The 23,325-nt window shown below is 39.4% G+C and overlaps 1 protein-coding gene across 15 annotated transcripts in view; it reads left to right on the top strand.

Moving 5' to 3' along the window:
• The window catches only part of ptprfa (protein tyrosine phosphatase receptor type Fa), a 164,848-nt gene that overhangs the window by 104,901 nt on the left and 36,622 nt on the right, over nt 1-23,325 (top strand). For 9 of the 15 annotated variants that reach the window (XM_041270719.1, XM_041270718.1, XM_041270725.1 and 6 more), the window contains exons 7-12: nt 9,789-10,058; nt 11,512-12,093; nt 12,370-12,503; nt 13,156-13,300; nt 14,464-14,769; nt 17,861-18,054. In XM_041270719.1, the coding sequence (XP_041126653.1) occupies nt 9,789-10,058; nt 11,512-12,093; nt 12,370-12,503; nt 13,156-13,300; nt 14,464-14,769; nt 17,861-18,054 (1,631 nt within the window). The remainder of the gene's footprint in view (nt 1-9,788; nt 10,059-11,511; nt 12,094-12,369; nt 12,504-13,155; nt 13,301-14,463; nt 14,770-17,860; nt 18,055-23,325) is intronic. The other 6 variants (XM_041270728.1, XM_041270733.1, XM_041270729.1 and 3 more) reach the window with 1 other exon arrangement.

Consider the following 23,325-nt stretch of genomic DNA (forward strand, 5'->3'; position numbering starts at 1 on the left):
ATGTTGTGTAAATCAAATGATACAAACCCCCAAAAAATCCATTTTAATTCCAGGTTGTAAGGCAACAAAATAGGAAAAATGCCAAGGGGGGGTCAATACTTTCGCAAGCCACTGTGTGTGTGTATATATATATATATATATATATATATATATATATATATATATATATATATATATATATATATATATATATAAAATAGGTTTAAAATAGTGTACACTAGTCACACCTAATGTACCTCTAACTGTACCCGTACCTACTAGCTGCTTAACATAAAACACAGAAAAAATGTGAATGCTGACTGAATGCAAAAATATTTGCAAAAGGTGTGTAATGAATGGAAAGGGCCTGACGGTGCAGTTTCTGTGACATTCTGATTCACTAGCATACAACGGCTTTCCTTGACAGATGGCCGACTCAAAGGTCGCCATGCCTGTTACTGCTGCATAGTTTTGAGAGAGAGGTGCAACTTTTTCTATGTCAGCGTTAAAAAAAATAACACATCTCACCATATAAAAGGATTGAGGCATACACTGTTGATACTAAAGAGAGGCTTTGTATAATTAATTAACCAGTCACCAAGGAGACTCTGCAACCTGTCCTGAGCTCTATTTGTTGGGTCCTGTTGTTGTAGTTAGTTTTTACAGTGTATTGTAACTGTAAATCAGAAATTGATGGCAGCCCATTTGCAGTTTTCAATCTTTGTGTGTCACTTATTGTGCCAGAGTTCAACCCATCTAAAATTGGATAAAAGCAAGACCCCAATACACAAGCAAGATAATGCTGCCCTAGTCATAAATTCATGTGGAAATCAGGAAGATAGCCCTGCCTTAGGGACACAAATTAATTTCTGCTTCCCGCAGCCTTTTAACCAGCATGGTGGTAATCTGTGTAATAATCAGGTTACTTGAAAGTTACAGGTAGAGGAAATTTAATTATTGGGAACATCTAGAAGATGAATAACCAATTATCTACATGTCTGCAAAAAACCTAGGTTTACATTGTGACTGCACTGCGTATTGAATAAAAGAGAGAAGCAGATAAGGCTGTATGATTCACATGGCACGAAAATGGAGGCACCCTTTTGTTTCTGTAACCTGAATAATATTACCATCCAGTTGAACCCAAGATGTATTGTACTTTAAAAAGAGCAATGTCTTTCTCTGCCACATGAATCATGTTATGTAGCGTTTCCTGTCAAGATATTACACAGAGGAAGTTTGTCGTGCTTCTTGTCTTGAAGTTTCAGCTCTTTAACATTTGAATTTGCAGGTTTTGATTGTGACAGATAATGAGAAACCAGCTTGCACTCCCACAGATTGTCAAGGGCTCTGTGAATACATTTTTAGGCATAATCTTTTTTCCCTAAAGTTTAGTGAATATTGATGTAAAGTCTGCATGAGCTGCTATGAGCCCTCTCCTGAATGCGGTGACAGCGGTGGATCTCTGATTCTTATGCTTCTTCGATGCTTCATTTCTTCTTTATTGGGAGCTCTTCACTGCTGGTTTGCTGATGTGTTCTTTTTCTTTTTGCCTACTTTCTTCAAGTTGTTCATTGCGTTCTGTGTTCATGTTGTTTGACACTTTCTGAAGGATGACTCCTTACCCACTAGAAGTGCAGAATCATATATGCAATGTGTGTGTGTGTGTGTCTATATATATATATATATATATATATATATATATATATATATATATATATATATACACACACACACACACACACACACACACACTGCTGTGGAAAAGTGTTAGAAATTTTGCACATTTTGGGGGGTGGGGAGGTGATTTATACTATCATAGAATCAACCTGCTTTAATACTACCATAGAATTCGAATCAACCATCTACAGAACATCATGTCACGTATACATTTTAAATTTAAAAAAAAAAAAAAAAAGTTTTTTTTTTTTTTTTTTTTTTAAATGCTTGTCACGCCCCTCCCAGTTAAGAAATACTGGGTAAATGTGATGGATTACAACTCTTCATATTAACTTTTCATGTATAGTTTACTTTGAGTTGTTGTGATCACAAGTTTTTGAAGATTCAGATCAATGTGAATTAAAGCTTGGTTTCGTCTCACACAAACTAAGCTGTATTAATAACAGTCAAAGTTGTTATAATAGTGCAAAACACTAGAGGAGGCTTTGAGTAAATTGTTGATGCTCATAACATTTGATATGTATATTGTAACGCAATGTGTCTAGGTGTGTGTGTGTGTGTGTGTGTGTGTGTGTATATATATATATAAAAAAACATAAGGTTGTTTGCAGAAGTATTCACATTGTGTTGGCACCTGAGTGTACTCCACGACACTTTCAAATCAGACTTTACATGTAGAATCTACACAAAATACTACACATTGATAAAGTTAAAAATGCATATAGAATATAAATAAGTAAGATTTACAGAGTAAAACAGATTAGTCTCGGTTGCATAAGTATTCAACCTCTTTGCTACTGCAGCCCTAAATCAGCTCAGGTGTAAATGATTTGTTTGAAAGGTCACACAATAATTTAAATGGTTTCAGCCTGTGTTTACTCAAAGTGGTTTAACTTGTAGAGAACTTTCCTAAGGTACATAAAGACTTTCAAGCTGCAACTCACATAGTAAAAAAAATCCAACAAAGAAACCATGAAGACCAAGTAGCTTTCAAAACAAGTCATGGATAAAGTGGTAGTGAGGCACAGAGCGGGAGAAGGGTACAAGAAAATTTTAAAGGCGCTAATTATCCCTCAGAGCAAGGTGAAGTCCATCATTAAGAAGTGCATCATACCACCCAGACACTAGCCAGATCAGGTCGCATTCATAAAGTGAGCAGCAAGGCAAGCAGGAAAATGGTTTGGGATGTTACTCTGAAGCCAACAATGATCTGCAAAGTTCTGTGCCTGAGATGGAAGTCGGTGTTCACACATCAACAATAAGCTGGTCCATACACAAGGCTGGCTTGTATGGATGGGGGCCAAGAAAGAAACTATTACTCAAAAAGCCTAATCTTAAAGCACATATGGAGTTTGCAAAAAAGCATGTACATGATACAGCAGACATGTGGAAAAAGGTTTTGTGGTCAGGCGAGACAAACATTTAACTTTTCCGTCTAAATTCCAAGCGTTACATCTGGCGCAAGCCTAACACTGCACATCACCCAGTCAACACCATCCCAACTGTCAAGCATGGTGGTGGCAGCTTCATGTTATGGGGATGCTGCTCTTCAGCAAGGACTGGGAAGCTTGTCAGTATAGAGGGGAGAATGGGTGGTGCAAAGTACAGGCGAATCCTTGAAGGAAATCTGTTTGAGTCAGCCAAGACTCCTGAAACTGGGTAGGAAATTCACATTTCAGCAGGACAATGACTCAAAGCACAAAGCCAAAGCCACACTGGAGTGGTTGAACCAGAAGAGAATTAATGTTCTTGAGTGGCCCAGTCAAAGTCCTGACTTGAATCCAATCGAAAATGTATGGCGGGACTTGAAGATTGCAGTCCATCGACGATCCCCAACAAACTTATCAGAACTGGAGCAATTTTCCAGTGAAGAGTGGGCAGAAATTTCACCATCCTACTGTGCAAAGCTAGTAGAGACCTATCCAAAAAGACTCCTAGCAGTAATTGTTGCAAAAGCTACTGACTTAAGGGGCTGAATACTTATGCAATCAGCAAATTTCATTTTGTACATTTCCTTTGCAAGTTTTGCTGACATATAACTTCCTCCTTATATAACAGTGTTCAGTTTAACCATTACAGGTTTGAATAAAAAAAGTGTTTGAAAAGCTGCATGCATTTTTGTAAGTCAACAAAATGTGACATTATTGATGTGGGGTGAATACTTCTGCAAACCACTATGTATGTATATGTTGGTGTGTATACATACACACATGCACATATACATGACTTATGCTGCTATGGAAAGGAGTCAACCATTGTCATGTTTTATGTGTGGATTGGAAGGTTGTTGTGCCAGAATGTCGCTATATATGTGTGTTACAACGCTATAATCATAGTGATCAACCTCCTATTTCCACTGTAAATGTACCACAGACGTAAGTGTTTGTATAGTAAACACACAGTGTTTGTGTGCAAAGAAAGACTGTGGATAAATAAAGCATACCATATGTGACTATATTGTGTATGAGACCTTGAAGCACATAACCCTGCTTGTACTTGAAGCTGGTGTTTGTGTCAACACTAGTTATTTATGTGACACAGTTGGATGTCTCTGTCTCATTTGTCATTGTGTATCAAAAATGTATTTAAGTGTGGGTTTAAATGGGACATAGCTCTTGCCTAGCTGTGTTGGTGACGGTGTAGACGGATCATGTGAGTATACTGTGTGTGTATGTGTGGGTGTGCATCTACTGTACTGTTTGTATTTGAGAGCAGTTGAGCTTCCTTCTTACCTCCTATATATGAGGTGGGTTATGTGAACCTGCAGACTGTATGAGCTGTTCTATCTGTGTGCTATATGTGTGAGCAGTATGTTAGATGGCTTTGCTCATGTTGGAATTCTGCAATCCCGGAATTCAATGTTGCAGAATCCGTTTGTACTGCACCCAGTGTTGTGTTTCGAACAACCTCAACCTGTTGCAGGACAAATTATTCTTCCATTGAAATCTGAAATTATAACAGGATTATGCCAAGGTGTTTGTCCATATTTTGTATGCATTGTCCAGTACATACATATGTGTGTCCATGTGTCTTCAGGGTGTGTTTTGTATGTACAGGGTACTGTCGTCACTTGTCTTGCTCTTTTTCACTTTGTGTGGGTAAGCCTACGATTGGCCTGTTTTACTCTCTCTGTGTTTCTCCTTGTCTTTTTTTTTTTTTTTTTTTTTAATTTCCCTCCTCATCACCATCGCACTGTGCCATCAAAACCAAACCAAACTCTCATCTCTCAGATCAGCGAGAAGGTTGGTCCTTTTCACTTCTTACCCTTCTACGCCAGGCCTGGCGCGGTCTGCAGTAGGGAGAGGAGAGCCGGCCCCCAAGCAGGGCACAGTGGGACTGAGCTGGCTCTCTCTCGGGGCAAAGCCTCCTCCCGGTCCTCCCGGAACGCAATTCCTTCTGCTATGCCTCCTCCCCTTCTGTGATGTCTTGGAATGCTTGCATGGTTTCACGTTGTCAAAGCTAACAAAAAATGCTTTTTATTTTCCTTTCTTTTTTGTCTTTTAAAGAAAAAAAATCAATGCTTCTCGCTAACCACACAGGTTCTGCATTACCTGTTGTCATGTGTTCAATTATTATTATTATTGTTGTTATTATTATTATATTTTTTTTTTACAAATTTAGGAGAGTGACAACTTGAGTTGCTCATGGACAGATGCCACTGTGAATTTAATATTGTCTGAGTTATTTTGGGACCACTTACAACTGATGCAGAACCCAGGTGGACTACCCTGTTTTTTTCTGGCATTTGGTAGCAAAATGATCTCTTCATGTATGAGCCTCAGTCTAGTACCCTTGTTCTGTAGCAGAAGTAAGCACAGACAAATCCGCACTACTTGAGAAATATGTGTTACTTAGTAAGTAAATTAATTCAGTTTTATAGAAGATCATCTCTGGCAGTAAAGCAAGAAAAATAAATAAAACTAGGAAAAACTACTCATGCATATAGAAATAATACATCTATTGATAAATCTTTGTGCGTGTGAGTACTAGAATTACTTCTGTATTGAATCAGTTTATTTAAATAGCTAAAGTCTGTTTTTAAAAGAGAATTTGATTTCTCTGTAAAAACAAAAGCATGGCCCATTAGTGTTTTTGTGTAATAGTGTTTTAATAGTCTGATTGAGCTCAGAGGCATTTATGCTCTAAATGTTTGGCAGGGAAAAACAACAAAATGTATCTGTTTATCTTTTAAAAGCACCACATTGTATGTTTGTTTTTGGGTTTTTTTCCACCAAAAGTATACATTAGTTGCAAAAATATAAAAATTGGATTTTGTGCCTAATAATTTGTTTGGTGCTAACAATTACACCCCACCGTCTTCCCCTTGACTTGAAACCGCTTACTGCTCTCTCATGCGCATAATTATTACTTCTATAAATCTTGTGGCATTTATTAAAGGTTTACCTTATCCTGACAACGTAGATCTTTTTTTATCTCTAATGTTGTGTTATTTTCATCAGAGAAATTACAGGGAGCGAATGTAAATTATAAAGCTTTCTAGACCCCAGTTCTCCTTCATTACAATTAGCATATCATGGAATGAATGCTGATACGTCTCTTTAGTAATGATATATATCCTCCCCACCTCTCGCTCTCTCACTCTCTCGAGCCGTGTGTTAGTGAAAACAATTAAGCTCTAAAAGTTATCACCGAAATATAATCCAAAACAGATTACCATTTTGGCAATTGACTATAAAATGTCAGCCATCGGGTGGCATTATAGGTTATGAGCAAAAGACAGACAGAACCTCCTCTTCTGGCACAAGCTTTTCATCCTTTTCTTAGTATGCTTTGCCTTTAGCACTTTGCGCATTCATTGATGTATGCTTCCCGATCCAGCACCCAATGTTGTTGGCAGGAAAGTGGAATCACATTTGTTGTTCTTTCAGAACCCTCGCTATGGGGAGCCTGCCAGGTGCACTTGTAGCATTCAGTGTTTCAATCGGATAGCCAGCAGAGTAATATAAAATAACTGTACTACAGAGTTCGAGTGAGCAGATCGAATACTAAAAGTCATTGTGAAGGCAAATTCGAAGTGACTGTAATCTTGAACCAACCAATATTAATCCTGGAAACTTAAAGAAACTAGGTCTTGGTCTAATATTCGGAACATCATCATATATTTTTTTTTATATTTGTATTCTGAACTGAGAGTTTACTTTCCATTTTTTAGTCTAGCATTGTTAAATATCCATCAGTTTCAGAACTTGCGAACAATGCCCCCCCCCCCCTTGCATTTTCATTGTAATTCAGTCTGCTTCCATTTGTTTAAAAAAAAAAAAAAAAAAAAGTCCAAAAAGATACAAGAAACATGACCTTGTTATGAAACAAGGATCTGCAAAACCAAGAGGCTGTTGAAACCAGAGATTATAACCAGAAGAGTGGCTACATATATTCTCTCCTTCTTTTATGGAGGAGCCTAAGGTTACTACAAGATGTGTTCTGTTTTCTGCGTGAGCTGTTTAGAATGGCTTTCCATTAGTGCTTTGTTTATTTGGTACACAAATAGAAGTGAGCGCTACCGAGTCAGGGCACAGTAACAGGAACCTTAGATTCTAAACCAGTTGTGGAAAGAAGAGGTTATCTTTAGATGAATATGAGTGGATGTAGGTGATGCTTGCCGTGATTACAATATGTACATTAGACAAGAGAACGAAGCTTGCTTTATGTTCTGCTCCACTGCATGTATGCATGAGGTATCTGTGCAAAATTGCTTTGCTGCCCATTTGTAGACTTGGCTATGCCTTCCTCTTCCTTTAGTCCTAAACAGCCTCTCCCTTAAGTTTTACCTGTGATTGTTCCCTTGGCCTGCTGCATGCTTCTAAGAGAGGGGGGGGGAAATAATGTTCTTCACTCAAGCTAGCTTCATAAACATACATGCTGCTTATTATTTTACAAACATGTTCACTGCCAACTTTCACTGTATAAAAAAACAACAGTATCCTATGCCTTAAAAGCATAATTACATCCTCATGATTCTTGCAAAATGCAGTCGATCAGAGCTGGGATGTTCAAACGATACATCCACCATAATTTTGAAACCATTTCCATGTCCATGGGTAACTCTGTATTATCATTCTATTTATCGACACAGTTACTAACTTCAATTTTGTTAATTTTTTAAGCTAGCCCAGCAAATTAATCCAACAAATCACCGTGGCTGACGTCCTTGTTAAGCTCCAAAGATAAAAGTTGTTCAGAAACCAGCCCCCTTCAAAGAAAGAAAGAATATCACAGAGTTTAGCTGGCTTGAATAGTAAATCACCCGTGCATGCAATCTTGACACACAAGCACATATAAATATACACATGCGCATACAGGGAAGTGAGCATGCAGTTTTTAAGGGACAAAAATACAAAGAGGAGTCTATATCTACACAAAGCAGATGTTACAATTGCAACTATTTATTGATTTTCATTATCAGTAACTAGTAACTGATGACATTTCCAGGGAGTGATGGACACTCCACTTACTTACTTACTTATCCCCCCCCCCCCCCCCACACACACACACACACACACACACACACACACACACACTCACACACAACAACCATTCTTCTGATTGTAGAATGCATTGCAGCATTTCTGAACATGGACTAGCAAGGCACACTCTGCAATGGTGGGGTAGCAAGAGGGACACGCTGCGTTTCAGGAAACATATTTGATTGTGGTCATGTAAAATCTGTGATCTTTCTGTCTTTGTTTTGTTTTTTAGTCCACAGAAATATGCTATTTAAATGTTAGAAGGTGAAAATGGGGGCTGGCATTATTCTGCCTTTGGCTGTCTCCTATAATTATTGCAAACTGTAGCTACCAGGTATTCACCTTAACTGCTTGCTAGCCAGATAAAATCAAAAGTCTTTTAATAGAGGTTGCATTGTGGTAAGAAATAATAAACAAAAAAAACCTATATTGCAAAATTAAGTTTATTGTTTTATGTTTTGTTGTGCTGGAACAGCTACCGTCTGCAGTACCATTATATTTGGCATTATATTTTAAGTAGCTTTCCATTTGGCCTTACAGCCTGTAACATAATTTAGACATGACGGATTGAGAGTGCGGTATTATTTTTTTTATTATTAATAAGAGTATTTGTTCCACATGAAATGCATTTAGGTAACGGCTAAGCAGAGATCTTAGCATTTTACAGAGATAAATTTCTGCAGCACTTTTTAATATCCAAATCAGTGATGCATCAGGCAAGTTAAAAAAGAACAAAGAGGAATAGAGGTAAATGACAAAGCAGGGAAACAACACATTTAGCTCTGATGGTCTCTCACTTCAATGTGCAAGTATGAAAATGCTGCAGACTGTGTGTATTTGTTCTGACACGGCAAATATATTATTGAAACGGACTTGAGCTCTAGCTGTTTATTCCTAGCTGACATTAGCTCAGTTGGCACGGTTTGTAACCAACCAGGACTCCTGGAATAACTACTAGCACAATCCCCCAGCTTCAAGAAGGCATAATTCCTGTGCCCACATTTATATGCAGATGTTGCTATTCAAAGGTGCAGTTATTTTGAATGGAAATTCACTTTAAGACATATCCAATGATGAGAGTTCAGTACAAGCATTTTTCTGCAATCACTTAAATTACAGTTCTAGCATGGTCTCTAATCATCGGGAGTACATCTACCCAATATTAACATTTTGAGTGCTGGTAATTTTTTCTAGTATTTTGTAACATGTATATTTAACCTGAAATCATAGATTGTTGTAATTGTAACCCAACAGTGTGCTGCATTCTGTGAAACCAAAACATGTAAAATGCAGGAATGGAAATAAGATTCCTATTTCACAGCAGTTTCACCCATTCCGGCATTTAATACAAGCTTGATGAGCCACCATGTATGGGTAGCAAGCTCAGGTCTGTCTAATTAAATGCATTATAAAACCAGGAATGGATCAAACTGCTATGTGACAGGAGTCTTATTTCTATCTCTAAAATTTCCAGTAAACTGATCACAAGATTAATACTGTATTGAAGGATAAAACTGCAGCATACTAATAGAAATCCAAGTGCTAATATCAGCAAAGTCCTGAACAGCTAGAGTTCCCCCTGCTGTTACAAAGCTGCCATTGCCCTTTCTGCATTCCTATATGCTGCTTTGTTCACTTTGACAGTACGCCGCGTCCCTCCCCGCTTCTCAATCCCCCCCACCAACCACGAGGTAATGCCTGGGGGCAGTGTGAACTTGACCTGTGTGGCGGTGGGTGCCCCCATGCCCTATGTGAAATGGATGGCTGGAGTTGTGGAGCTGACCAAAGAGGACGAGATGCCTGTGGGCCGCAACGTGCTTGAGCTGTCCAATATTCGCGAGTCCGCCAACTACACCTGCGTGGCCATCTCCTCCCTGGGCATGATCGACGCAACTGCTCAGATCTCCGTCAAAGGTAAGAGCACAGCTAATGAAGTCTGATGATTACACGTGAAATTGAGAGAGGAAACAAAAGGTTTTGGCTGTATAGCCGCCTTCAACATGATTACTCTTATCCTAGGTTCTGATGCCTATTTGAAGTTGCAACCTGACAAGGGTAATTCTTGGTGTGGTGTTAATCACTGATTAACATACTAGTTTTTGTGCCTGAAGAAAATTTAGATCCAATGTTAAAGTGTATTGGTAACTTTGTACGATTGTGGGTTTATAAAGTACAAAGCACTGAAACTGTTTTGGTTTGTGGAAGATTTGTGAGAAGAGCAATTGGCTACAATGTAAAAAGTAGTTCTGGCGTAATTTTAGCATGCAAAAATGTAACACCATTCACTATAGAAACCTAACAACTTTAGCAATTTATGTCCCTCTTGGTTTGACCCCAAAAAGATGCACAACTAAGTTGACATTTGCTAATCTGTAATGATCTAGATTATTGTATGCATTAGTTATCTCTTATACAGTATAAATGTTTTGGGGCTTACTGGCAGAACCTCTCAAGAGAGTCGACAGATATAATTGCTGTTAACGTCTGTAAGGCTGGGTTTTATCAGGTTAAGGCAAGAGGGCTGGTTGCCAGCAGATCCTCACTGACAAGCCCAACAATCAATGCTTCGATGATTGGCTGCAGTATCTCAGTCCCATCTTTTAATATATATATATATAAAGCAAAACCAGAATTGGGTTCTCATTTTTGCAAAACCTTTTGAAAAGGCTCAGTTATACTTAAATCTATTTTTTTTTTTTTTTTTTTTTTTTTTATTTTGGCCTAGTAAACAGTTGAAGTCAAACAACACTGATAGTTAGAATTTCCCAGTGTTAATAAAGTAGCCTTTTTACAACATTAGTGTATCTCTTCCAGTGATCGATTTGGATGTAGACAGCATAATTAATATAAAAACGAAGTTTAAACATGCGTAGAAACATTACAGCACCTCACATTGCTGTTACATTATTTAGGGCAAATTATTATGGATTTGCAGAGCTAAAGACAGTGGTTTCAGTAACATTACATTTTTAATGAAGTACTGTTAGATCCATTATATATTTTTTACAACACAAAACCAGAATCAATCTTTACAGTTAGGTGCTTTTAAATAGCTTGTTGTGACACATGGTGTCACATGGTGGTTCAGACACATTGGTGAACTCCTGTAGAAGTGGGCCATGCCCACTAAATAACTGTTTACGGCTGTGAATTTTGTAAGCTTTAGGTGTGTTTTCTGCTAGGTTCTAAAAGGAATAAAAGTTGAAATCCAGGCAGCATTTGGTCGGGCAAGATTAAGAAGGAGATTCAACAGTTTAGATCTTGATCAGTGTAAAAAGTAATAATAATAATAATAATCTATATTGACACTATAACCAGTGTTTTGTCAACTCTGATTTTTTAAATTTATTTTGTTTAATCCGTGCAGCCTTGCCAAAACCCCCAACTGCACCAGTAGTGACAGAAACCACTGCCACTAGTGTAACCCTGACCTGGGATTCTGGGAACCCAGACCACATCTCCTACTATGTGATCCAGTACAAGGCAAAATCCTCAGAGCGGGGCTACCAGGAGGTAGACGGAGTAGCCACAACCCGCTACAGCATTGGAGGTCTGAGCCCCTACTCGGAGTACGAGTTCCGTGTGATTGCAGTCAATAACATCGGCAGGGGCCCCCCCAGCAACCTTGTGGATGCCCGCACTGGGGAGCAGGCCCCTTCTTCCCCTCCCCTGCGGGTCCAGGCTCGCATGCTGAGTGCCAGCACCATACTGGTGCAGTGGGAGCCCCCAGAGGAGTCCAATGGGCAGATCCGTGGCTACCGCGTGTACTACAGCGATGACCTGCAGAGGCCCCTCAGCTCCTGGAACAAACACAACACGGACGACAGCCGCCTCACGACTGTCTCGAACCTCATCACTGGTACCACCTACAGCATCCGCGTCCTGGGCTTCACCTCCGTCGGGGACGGGCCCCCCTCAGACGTGCTCCAGGTCAAAGCGCAGCAGGGCGGTGAGTCATTGCAACGAAATCTCTGAATGGTCAGCTGTTTTATCTGCCATATATTCAACAGCAGGCTGTAATAATCAAAGGGAATTAACCTTATGTTGATTTGTTGTTTTGGTTTTGGTGCGGGAGGGAAACAAAATGAAAGATAACACTTTCTTTCAGCTACCTGTGCAAGCATAAATGTTTGCTTAATATGTACTTGTTTTTATCTTTGATACTTTGGATACCTAGTAGTCAGCATGTCTTGATTCTCACTCTTTCTTTTTCTTCCCTTTCCAGTGCCCGCCCAGCCCTCGAATTTCCAAGCGGAGGCCGAGTCGGATACTCGGATAATGCTGACCTGGTTACTGCCGACACAGGAGCGGATCATCAAATACGAGCTGGAATACTGGGAGGAGGGGTCTGACAAAAAGGTACAGAACCACTAGGGGAAGCGAAAGCCCTGTCTATTAACTGTTCGGTGTGATTTGTAATGGGCTTTGTGGGTAAATGAGGGGGGCCGGAAGAAATCCCATCCCTGAGGCTACACACAAGAGCGTCTCACCTGCTGCTGTCCAAGTGAATTGTATACAGCTTAAAACTGGCAATATGCTTTTACTAAAAAAAAAAAAGCTCTACCATAGCCATTGTTGACATTGATGTTAAATGTTAGTTGTTTTAACCTTGTTTTAAAGAAAGAAAATGTCATTTAAATGTGACTTTGTTTTCTTAGTACAGGAATTTTGCATTGCTTTTCTGTTATTATATTTTTTTAACCTTTTCCATCATTATCAGCGACTTCTTAACCCCCTAGTACTGACTTTTTGACTAATTACTGATCAATACATAATTACATATGTTGATGGTTCTGCAGAGCAGCACACCATGATAGAGTCTAATTGTTCTTTTCTGCAAACCGCCATCAGTCATGAGTTTTGGAACGGACAATTAGCTGAATTCCTGCCTTCGGTAATACTAACAGTAAGCCTTTGACACAGTTTTATTCAGTGAGACTAGAACAGTTATGAAGACCTAAGCACCTTGGACGACAAGTTTCCAATGTGCTATATGTTTGTGCTCTAACAGCAACACTTGAACCTGAACCCAGCCGACTCGTATGCAGTGGAGGGCTTGAAGCCGGATACCATGTACAAGTTTACCCTTGCTGCACACTCTGATTTCGGAGTGGGAGTCTACACACAGCCCATAGAGGCCAGGACAGCACAGTCCAGTAAGTGAACCACTCTGCACACACCCCTTTCCTTTGTATTTCTGTGCTAGCTAGCAGATGAAAACAAAGCAGAAAGTCTTCTTTCAATAAAAGGCCAGTTTAACCCCTATTCCAGTGACCCTTGAACTTGTACTGTTCGTGCGGATGGTTAAGGTCTTTTGTGCCCCTGACAGAGTGGAAGAAGGTAGGTGAGGTAAATGGAAAACAAAATTCATTTTAAGATGTATTTCCATACTTTTTTATTAGAGAATGGGCTTACAGAAATAAAGTAAAGAAAGAACAAACAATACAATGTATTTCAAGCAGTAAACGAACAAGCCAAGGGGTCGATGGCCACATTATGCCGTCCCGAACTCGGGCTCACAGTGTTCCTAAGAACAGATGGTGCTTATGATCTGGAACTGATCTTTTTTTTTTACAATTTAAGAAGCAACTGAGCTTAAATGTTTACTTGACAGCTCTGCTTTGACTTACACAGAACTTTAACTCTTCTGGGTGGTCCTGTAGAAAATGAAATGACAAAACCAAACAGTTTTTTCTGTTTCTGTGAGCCGATTCTGATTCCTGATCTGGATACTAAAACACAAGCAGGCATGTGAGAGAAATTTGCATTTTTACCAAACCCCTTCTGAATTGTGCTGTATTGTTTTAAGTTTGCATGTTCCTGCATGTGTAATTGCCATTGTATTGTGCTTTTTTTTTAATTCAATTTTGTTGTTTGCCATCTTGCTTTTTGTTTAACCTGGACTGTAGAAAACATGCCAAGAGTTTTTTTTTTTTTTTTTTTTTTTTTTCGTAAACAAAGAGTCTTTTAAGTCTTTTGATATTTAAACAACACCCTGATAAAACACAGTAAGAACTATGAGGAAACTGTTTTATATTAGCTTGGAAGCCTAAAAGAAATACCTTGCTTCCTAAGTGTTGCTCTTTCTTTCTCTATAGATAGATGTTTATATAAATAATCAAGTTACTTCCTGTCTCTGATTTTGAGGTTTTTAATATACTATACATTATAGCTAGCTGACCAAGTAAGTTTTCTCTTAGCTCTTTCTGTCTAAAGGTTTCTAGCGCCTCAACAATGTGACCATATTGAGTGTATTCTACCCAGTCCAGAGCTCCATTTCCTTCCCTTTCATCCCCCCCCTGCCCTGTTGTGTTTTCAGCCCCCTCCGCCCCCCCTCAAGAAGTGCATGCTGTCAGTCTCAGCTCCACCAGCATCAAGGTGAGTTGGGTAGCGCCCCCTGCTGGGAGCCGCCATGGAGCCATTGTCCAGTACACAGTTGCCTACCAGGCTGTAAACGGGGAGGACAGTGAAAAGCACGAAGTGTCAAACATTTCAGCGGAAGCCACCAGCTATGTGATGGAAGACCTGGAGAAGTGGACAGAGTATATGGTGTGGGTGAGAGCTCACACTGACGTGGGGCCAGGACCCGAGAGCCCTCCAGTGCATGTGCGAACCGACGAGGATGGTATGTCCAGAAGCAACTGCAAACTAACTTTATTTTAACACACGTTACAAGCACACCTCACTTCTCTTCATGCTGTAGACATGGGTGCACGTCATGATTAAATGTTCTACTATTTTCACAGGCCGCATGGTGACAGACTTTTGTTTTAAATTTGCTCTTTTAAGAGTTAAAGATTATCTGAGCTTCTCATAAATTGGATAACTTAGCAAATGTGAAATTAAGTGAAACAAAACCATTACAGGTACTCCCTCACAATGTTCAGTCCAAAGGAACATTTTTTATAAGTCTGCTTTGAGATGAAGGGATGCAAATGCTCTAATGTAGCAGAACATTGGTATTTTGCCACAATGGCTTATAAGTGAACACAAGGGAGGTGTGACTGTATGTTTCATTGAGGGGCTGCTGGATATAAGAATTTTGTTCTGGTGGTTTACTCTTTTCAGAGGTTGGATGTAATAATGGCAAGGAAACACCTAACTGAAAACTTTACCATGAAAACAGACTTAAGCTAATCACTTAGGTGCTGTAGAACTATCTTTTGAGTTGAAGTAGTGTGAAGGTGGACAGTTTGGGCAGATTAACCTTTCAAAACCCAGAAAAATCTGAGACAAATCTGCACATGTATAGGCCCTCTCAAGAAAATTGAAGTATATTTTCGATAAGTGGAATAAATTCAAATGCTTAAGACCCCTAGCTGCTGATTGTCGGCTTTCTCACTGCTGATAAAAAAAAAAAAAAAAAAAAAATTAAAAAAACATTTACTACTTAAGCTTGCAACAGCTTTGGTCCTAATCTTCTAACACTGTATGGTACAGTGCCTTCTGCAGCTTGCTTTTATGATGGCTAATAAACTAAGCAGTGCAGTGTCCCTCATAAATTCCTGTGTTTTTTTTCCTTATTTTAATCATTTTTTTCTTTATTAATAATATTCCCATGTCCTATTTTGGGTTTATATTGTCTGCATCTGTTCTGTTCAGAAAGGGTAATCGCGTCCTATCTGCAGCACTGAGCAGCTGCTCTATGACGGCTGAGCTCAGCTGCCGATTCTAACTCGGTGTTGTCAAACTCAATATTTTTGTCAGTTTTTGTCAGAAGACAGGAACGTGGTGGTGGTGGTGGTGGTGGTGGTGGGGGGGGGGGGGGGGGGGGGGGGGGGGGGGGACATGGTGGAAAAAGCACAGACTATGATATAAGACCAGAATCAGAGCTTGCATCTGTAGGGTCCAGCCATCTGATACAGTGGTCATATTGATAGCAGTAACTAGTGCTGCAGCAGGCAACTTAGAGACACTGTGTTCCCTCCAAGGGTAGAAGCTCCCAGAAATGCCATATGCTGTGTTTTAGTTGATAGGATTAACTCTGCTCCCCTGAGTGCACATCCAGATCTGCACACAGAATTCCCACAGGGCAAATGAGATGGTCTCTTCATACTTGTTTTACTTTTATTTTCGATGACAGCCCCGTCTTAGCTTTATACTAGTCTGAAATTTGCCAAGAAATACCCGCAGCGTAAAACAGAATATAAAGTTAAGTCGTCTTATTCTTTTCAGACTTTTTTTGATAGTCACACCAGTACACTTTATCGTATGGTTGCACCGTTAGGACTCATCTTCTGTTTGTCCCTATTCAGTTTAAACTCCTCCCAGTTGTCTCATTTAGGGGGTTCTTCATAGTCTACGTGCCAGCCTCTTCGCCAACAGGTATTTGCAGCTGATAGCTGTTACCAGCAATTAGAGTGTCTTCATTTTCAGCGTTGGCTATGAGCAAGCATATTGTCCATTTAAGCCAGAATTTATGATTAACTGGCTTAATGTACTGAATCGCAGGCAATTGTTCATTGAAAAATATTTACATTTCACTAGGGCATAATCTTTCCTTTTTTTATTTTGCTAGAAAAAGACCAGTATTTGCAGTAATGTGTCAGTAGGACAGTTCTGCTTGCCTCGTTTCTAAATGAAACATTTGATAAATAGCAGTGAATATCCTGAGTGACTGATGTATATTCACAACCCCTATCGGCTGTTTATCAAATTAGTTTCATGTTGGTTCGACCTGCCCCCCAGTGTCCAATGTACGTAAAGCTGGGGCCACCGATGATCTGGGCTACAGTGATACATATTTAATGCCATGTTGTATCCTTGTGCTTTGATGCTCCCAGGACAATGGTAAATTTAGAAAGAACTCTGAGCCAGTCCACACCTGGAGATCTTTCTTTGAGAGATTAGTACTTGAACCATTAGAAAAGGCGTGTAGTGGGGGTGGGGGGGGTTCTGTTTGTCTGTTTAGGGATCTGTCAGCAGGTTATAGTCAGTAGTCGTAAGGAAGATAAACGGCCTTTCCAAACAGAAAGAGATTGCAATGGAGATGGGTTTTTGCCTTTCTCTACTATGTGTATATAGACTTGGATAATCCTTCGGCGGAAGTATCTTTCTGGCCATTCATCTCAGTACCTGAGGCTTGATTTGCACCAAAGCAAATACTGGCACTGTTATCACCTTGGTGTACATGGGAATAAATACCCTTATAAGGCTCTGCCCTGATTGTTTGCAGGCGCCTGCAGCATCACCAAAACTGCTTAGAACAGACTGAGACCTTGATTTGAATCTGCAGAGCCCTCAGGCTGTGTCTCCGGGTATATATAGTCTCCATACACAAAAGTTTAAGACCAAGTGCTGTAAACAAGTTGGAACAAGCAGCAGAATAAAAATATAAACTGCCAGTGTCTGCATCATTAGTGATTTTTAGCATCTAAATTTTCATTTGCTGTTTGTACAGCTGTTTTGTGACTTGCTGTGTAATGTCTGGGGCCTGGTTTAAATACCTGTGCATTAGATGTCTGATGATGTGCAATATTTGTACTGTAACATTGCTGTTTATTGGCATGCACATTGTGTATGAATATGTATATACACACTTGCAGATACACATATCCATTACCTACATGTGTGCAAGGAGAACTTGGAAATCAAAGAAAGACATTCAGGATCTCTGAGGCGTTTGAAGTCAAGGTCTCAGTCTGATGTTCAAAGTGTTTTTTGTTATTTTTCCCTGCCTTTGTGCCTGTAATATATCATTCCTTGCCTGTTTACAGTGCCTAGCGCGCCCCCAAGGAAAGTGGAAGCAGAAGCCATCAACTCCACAGCAATCCGAGTGACGTGGAAAGCACCACTCTCCAACAAACAGCACGGGCAGATCCGAGGGTACCAGGTGACTTACTCCCGACTGGAGAACAGCGAGCCACGAGGGCAGCCACTCATCAAGGACATCATGCTTCCAGAGGCACAGGTACCACACAGCCACAAACATATGACTTCACAATGCACAGCTTCAAATACTGGACTGTATATCCCACACATGCAAATGCACAGTCTTACCCTGCGTGCACAGTATATTGCCAATGTTTAGAGGATAGGCATGCTATTATCATTATTACTTAATATCAAGATCGTGTTTGGTTTTGTGCTTTATCTTATTAATTTATTATATTTCTGCTAGTTAGAAATGAAGGCGTGTCCAAGCGTATTTCACTTCAGGAAGGTATGGTTCCTGCAGCAACAGTAAGAATTAAACAATATGTTACAGGTGATGTTCTAATTGGGGACTGGTTTTAATTTTACATGTGAATGTTACATCTGTGGCTTTTTGGATTTAAATATCCTTTGTGTTTTGCTTGTAAAAATGCACTGCCTTGTTATTTAGTTTATGCATTATAAATCATTAATCCTCATGTTACGTAAATGTTAAATTGCCTGAAGAAGGAAAAAAAAAGCATTCCATAGCAGTATGGAGGTAATCCTTACAGATTCATATAGTCATGCATATTTTAAAAACCTCCTTTGTTACAATGTACTAAATGTAGGAAACGTTTTTCAAGAATATTTACATACATACATATGTAGTACGTACGTATGTACATACTTACATACGTATGTACGTATATGTGGCAAAGTGGTTGCTGATAGTGAACAGGTGCAGGGGTGATGCAGTGCAGGAATAGTCACAGGCAGACAGTGATTGAATTATAATCCAATTTTAGAAAAAGGGATGCTTTATTTTGTAATTCCCGGTGTGATGACGTCAACCAATAATCCCATTCAATACACTGCAATGGCAATGTGTATTGCACTGTTTAATAATAACGGGTTGCAGTCCCAAATAATAAATACAGTTAGTACATCCACAATATACAATACACGGTCACCAAATCCGGGTGCGTACTGTAGTGCTCGTGGTGCGTGATTACATGTTATTTTTAGTGACTGTAGTGCAGTTTTGACCCAGGTTTTTGTGCTGGCCCAAGGAGACCGCTCCAGATTCGTGTTTAGCCATCTAGTGATAACAAAAACAGACAGTTGGTAAACAGACACAAACAAATAAAATACTCACAAATATTTTTCAGTATGCTTTCTCTGCGTCTCACACGGTCCTTCCAGTTTCTCACATAAACCAAGCAAAGGAAAAGATTCACGATTCTCCGTCCCCTTTGTGCTATCACACATAACCTCTTGGTAAACGATTGCAGCTGTCTCTATTGCCTGCAGCTGCTACATCATTTACCTACCGGGTCAATACGTTCCTGCACCGGAGTCTCGCCTTCTTCCAGGCTGGCCGACTTCCCGACCCCGGAAATGAACTGTCAGACCAGCCCGTTAAAAGACTTCCACTCTTGCTACTTAGCGCCCTCACAGGTCGGGAGGGAGATTTACAACCAGAACTCATTATATTTCTGTCACAGTATACAATAGACATAAATGCATTCCTGTTTAACAAAGCCTGTTCAGTTATTTCCTCCTGTAGAGATTGTTTCCTATTATATATGGAATTCAATTTAAAAAGGTGAAAAACTAATATTGTAATTATATCTAAATGATATAGAGAAACACAATCTGTTTAGTACAAAATGTTTTAAGATACAGCTTTATCAGCATGTATTTACAATAATTCTTCCTGTCATTTTTGTTGTTATTAGCCTACTTCATTTTTTTTTTTTTTTCTGTGCCAAGAAACATTATTTTTTTTAATCTAAAATGCTAGCATTATTTTGCTCAGATCTGCAGTTGCATTACAAGTACTTTTTTCTTTACATTTTCAAAACATGTTTGCTGCATTTCGAGAAATGTGTCCGTTTCATTTTTAAACTGTGAGATTGGGTAGGGATTCACTCAGCACGTGCATTCCGTACCTATCTCCATGGTGTTGAAATATAAAAGATAAAGGCCCCCACAGTGAAAACAATAACCTGTGTTCCCGACCGCCCACTATCAGTTGTGCTATTGATTACAGTTTTTGTGTAGCTGTGTTTTAGATTAGTTTACATTCTTTTAAATGTATTATTGCTGGAACAATATGCCACATGCAGATGTATCACAAACTGTAGACCTGTTGAGGCTTGACTCCCCTCTTAACCACAGAGCCAGTTGCAAAACATGTCTTGTTTACAAGATTAAAAGAAAACGGTACCTTCAGTAAATGTGAAATGATGTAGCGATGATGCCAAATGTGTGAATTCAGAAGCCCCAAATAAAAGAGACACTATATTCTAAACATCATGCAGAAGGTAGCTGTTTCTGAAAAACCTTTTTTAATCTTATCTACTGCTTAATGTGGTAAGCTGAGAAAAAAACAATTCTTTACTTATAGGTGCCAGTAGCTGCATTCAGAGAATAAGTATTCCATGCCTGCATTTAAATACTGAAGGTGTCTTTCCATTGCTGTGCAAGCTGTTACTTCACCATATGTGTAGACTTATTAGTTTGAGGTGGGGGAGCTGAGCTGCTGTGGATAACGAAAATCAGTTGGGAACAAGACTTGTCTGAAATGCTTTTAGTTGTGAATACAGTAGAGTTGCATTGATTTAATTGATTTATGTGTCGGCCCAGGCAGGAATCGGTTATACAGTCATGTTACTCAGCGGCACATTTTTACAATTGCTTCTTTGCTTTTTTACATTGTCTAAATGTTTTTTGTATACACTGCCAAACTAACACAAATTGCAGGAGACGTTTTATTAGATGACAATTTTGAGCAGCTTAGAATAAGGAACCAACAACAAAGATTTGGTTCAGCAGCACCAGCACCAATGATTAAGTTAAACACAGAAATGCAATTGCAGCTTCGAGCTCAGGATGAAGCACTTTATATAGCCATAAATGTACAGTCCACAAGATATGCTGCCAATTACTCAGGTATTGAACTGTGGCTCTGTAGTGGCAGTACTGGGTGTGTCATGATCTTGCGCTGTGTGCAAAATGTCTTGTAAAACCATTTTTCATTCAGAAACTAATCATAATCATATCAATTGGTCAACCTCAAAATGTAGCACATTGACAGTGTCAGAGGAGTTATCTAAGTGAGAGATCGTTTTAATGGATAAACAGTAGTCTATTTTAATAGTAATGTGGTATACTGTAGTCGTATTAACACAGCAAGTGTGTAGGAAAATTGTTATGCTACATGTATAATACGATGCAGTGCCTCAAATTAAAGTATTCAGTATATAATTTCCTGTTAAGAGCATTTCACAATGGAATATTATTTATAGTTTGTCTGCCAATCTTTGGAACCCTCCCTGATTCATGTCAGAACATTTTAAGTTGTTTTTTTGCAAATAAAAAACCAGGAACAAACAGTTCCATATTTCAAGTGAGTATATTGCTGTAGCAAACTTGACATTTAAAGTACGACAGAAATACCGTATCTGAGATGCATAAAGTCTTCATATTGCCAAGTTTCGATGCAGCAGATATAGTTACATATAAAGAGTATAATTATGCAGTTGATAGGAGTGTTGTATCTAAATTGAACAGTAATAGGTACTTAGTAATGCCCGCCTGTATCTTGTGTCTGTTAGATTGTATTGTGTTGTGATTTAGACAGCACAGCCTCATGGCAGCTCTTCCCCTGAGTATTAGGACCTCGCACTGACTGACAGTTGCTGTGTTATCAGAAGTTGCAGCTCTGGTGGGATCTGATAGATGGCAGTTATCTGGGAGAACATCTCCATGCAGGCCTGCTTTGGCGGGTGTTGCTGATAATGGATCTCACAGCTCTGGCTGAGAGATTGTTTACCTTTCTCCTCCTCTCTCCACGTCCGCTGCGGTGCATAGGGGCGAGCTGGGAGCAGGCCAGATTGGCTTATCTGGCTTGAGTTTCAGGTAGATTTCAGCAAACAGGAGACAAGCAGACCTTCTGTTTTTATAAAAGATTGCTTCAAACAAGATGGCCTGTCTTGTTACTAGTTGGGGTACTGCTTGTTTTTCATGTTCTCAGCTTATTGTAAACGACATCCACAGGGTGTGAGAGTTTCCATTCAGGGTAGCTCAACTGAGAACCGTAATGCGGGGATATACTGCCTTAGCTTTTCTGTTTAGAGACATTGTCAATGGAAGTAAATGAGAGTTTGAAAGCTGTGTTGTTAGCCTGCCTGGCTTTGTGCTGATAGACACATAACCAGGGAACCAGGGAAATGAATCAAGCTTGCACTGTGCCACACTTTTACCCTTAAACACTTCTGTTGCTGTAAATAAATGAATACAATAACAGAACTTGACAGCTTGTGGCAGAGCCACAAACAGATGTTTCAATTTCCTGGTTTCTGCACATCAACGATGTGGGTAATTGATATTCATTTCAGGAGGCTGAAGATTTGAGTTTAACATCCATTCCACTGTTGTTATAACCATATTAACCTTATTGATATGCTGCTTCTTAGCACTCTGCTGTAAAAAGATGCAACTCTCTGTCTCTGTCCAGATGAATATGCCCTGCAGTAGTGATCTGGTTGAAATACAGTAGGTCATGTTCGTGGTCAGCCGTTGAAATTTCTGGGTCAGTGCAGAAGCAGTTCATTGAGAGTTCAGCAGCATTTTTAAGGACGGCAGCACTCGTATTAATAGTTAACTAAGGCTTTGTATGTGTAGTTCACCTTAAACAGGTTTCCATATTATACTGTAAGACAATGACATTCACAAGTAAAAAAAACATGTTATTCACGCGTGATTCCAGGGAGAGTAAAATATTCAAGTCAATAAATATGAATAAGCAATTTTATAACTGGGTTGTCTTCATAACCCTTGTACAATGTTGATGTAGAACCCAACCAAAATTATAATTATTTTTTTTTAATGAATTTTGTATGAATGTTTTGTTGTCCAGTGCACATATTTTGTATGTGGAACAGAAGAGGGTGACAAACAGAGATGGCGCATGTTGTAGCTCGCAATGTGTTGTGTGTGTGATGTATTGATGGCCCAGACAGGTTTGTATTTGTACAAAGACCCACGTTACCTACATATCCACCAGCCAGACAAGCTTTTTTATTACACTTTTTTTTTAACAGAAAAAAGATCACTGCTTGTACTTGTTTTATTTTAAGTAGGTCCCCAAAGCCATACAAATGCTCAGCAGCCCTTCAGCTAATCCTGAATTGCCAGCTTTGTACCTTAGGCGTGTGTGCCTGATAGCTTTAATATATCGAGCCTTCACACAAAATCGAATTTCCATTGCTGTTATTTATAAGAAACAGCAGTTCCCGTCTGTGTTTAAAAAAAAAAAAAA

Source organism: Polyodon spathula, chromosome 14 (assembly GCF_017654505.1).
Source record: "Polyodon spathula isolate WHYD16114869_AA chromosome 14, ASM1765450v1, whole genome shotgun sequence".
NCBI lineage: Eukaryota > Metazoa > Chordata > Actinopteri > Acipenseriformes > Polyodontidae > Polyodon > Polyodon spathula.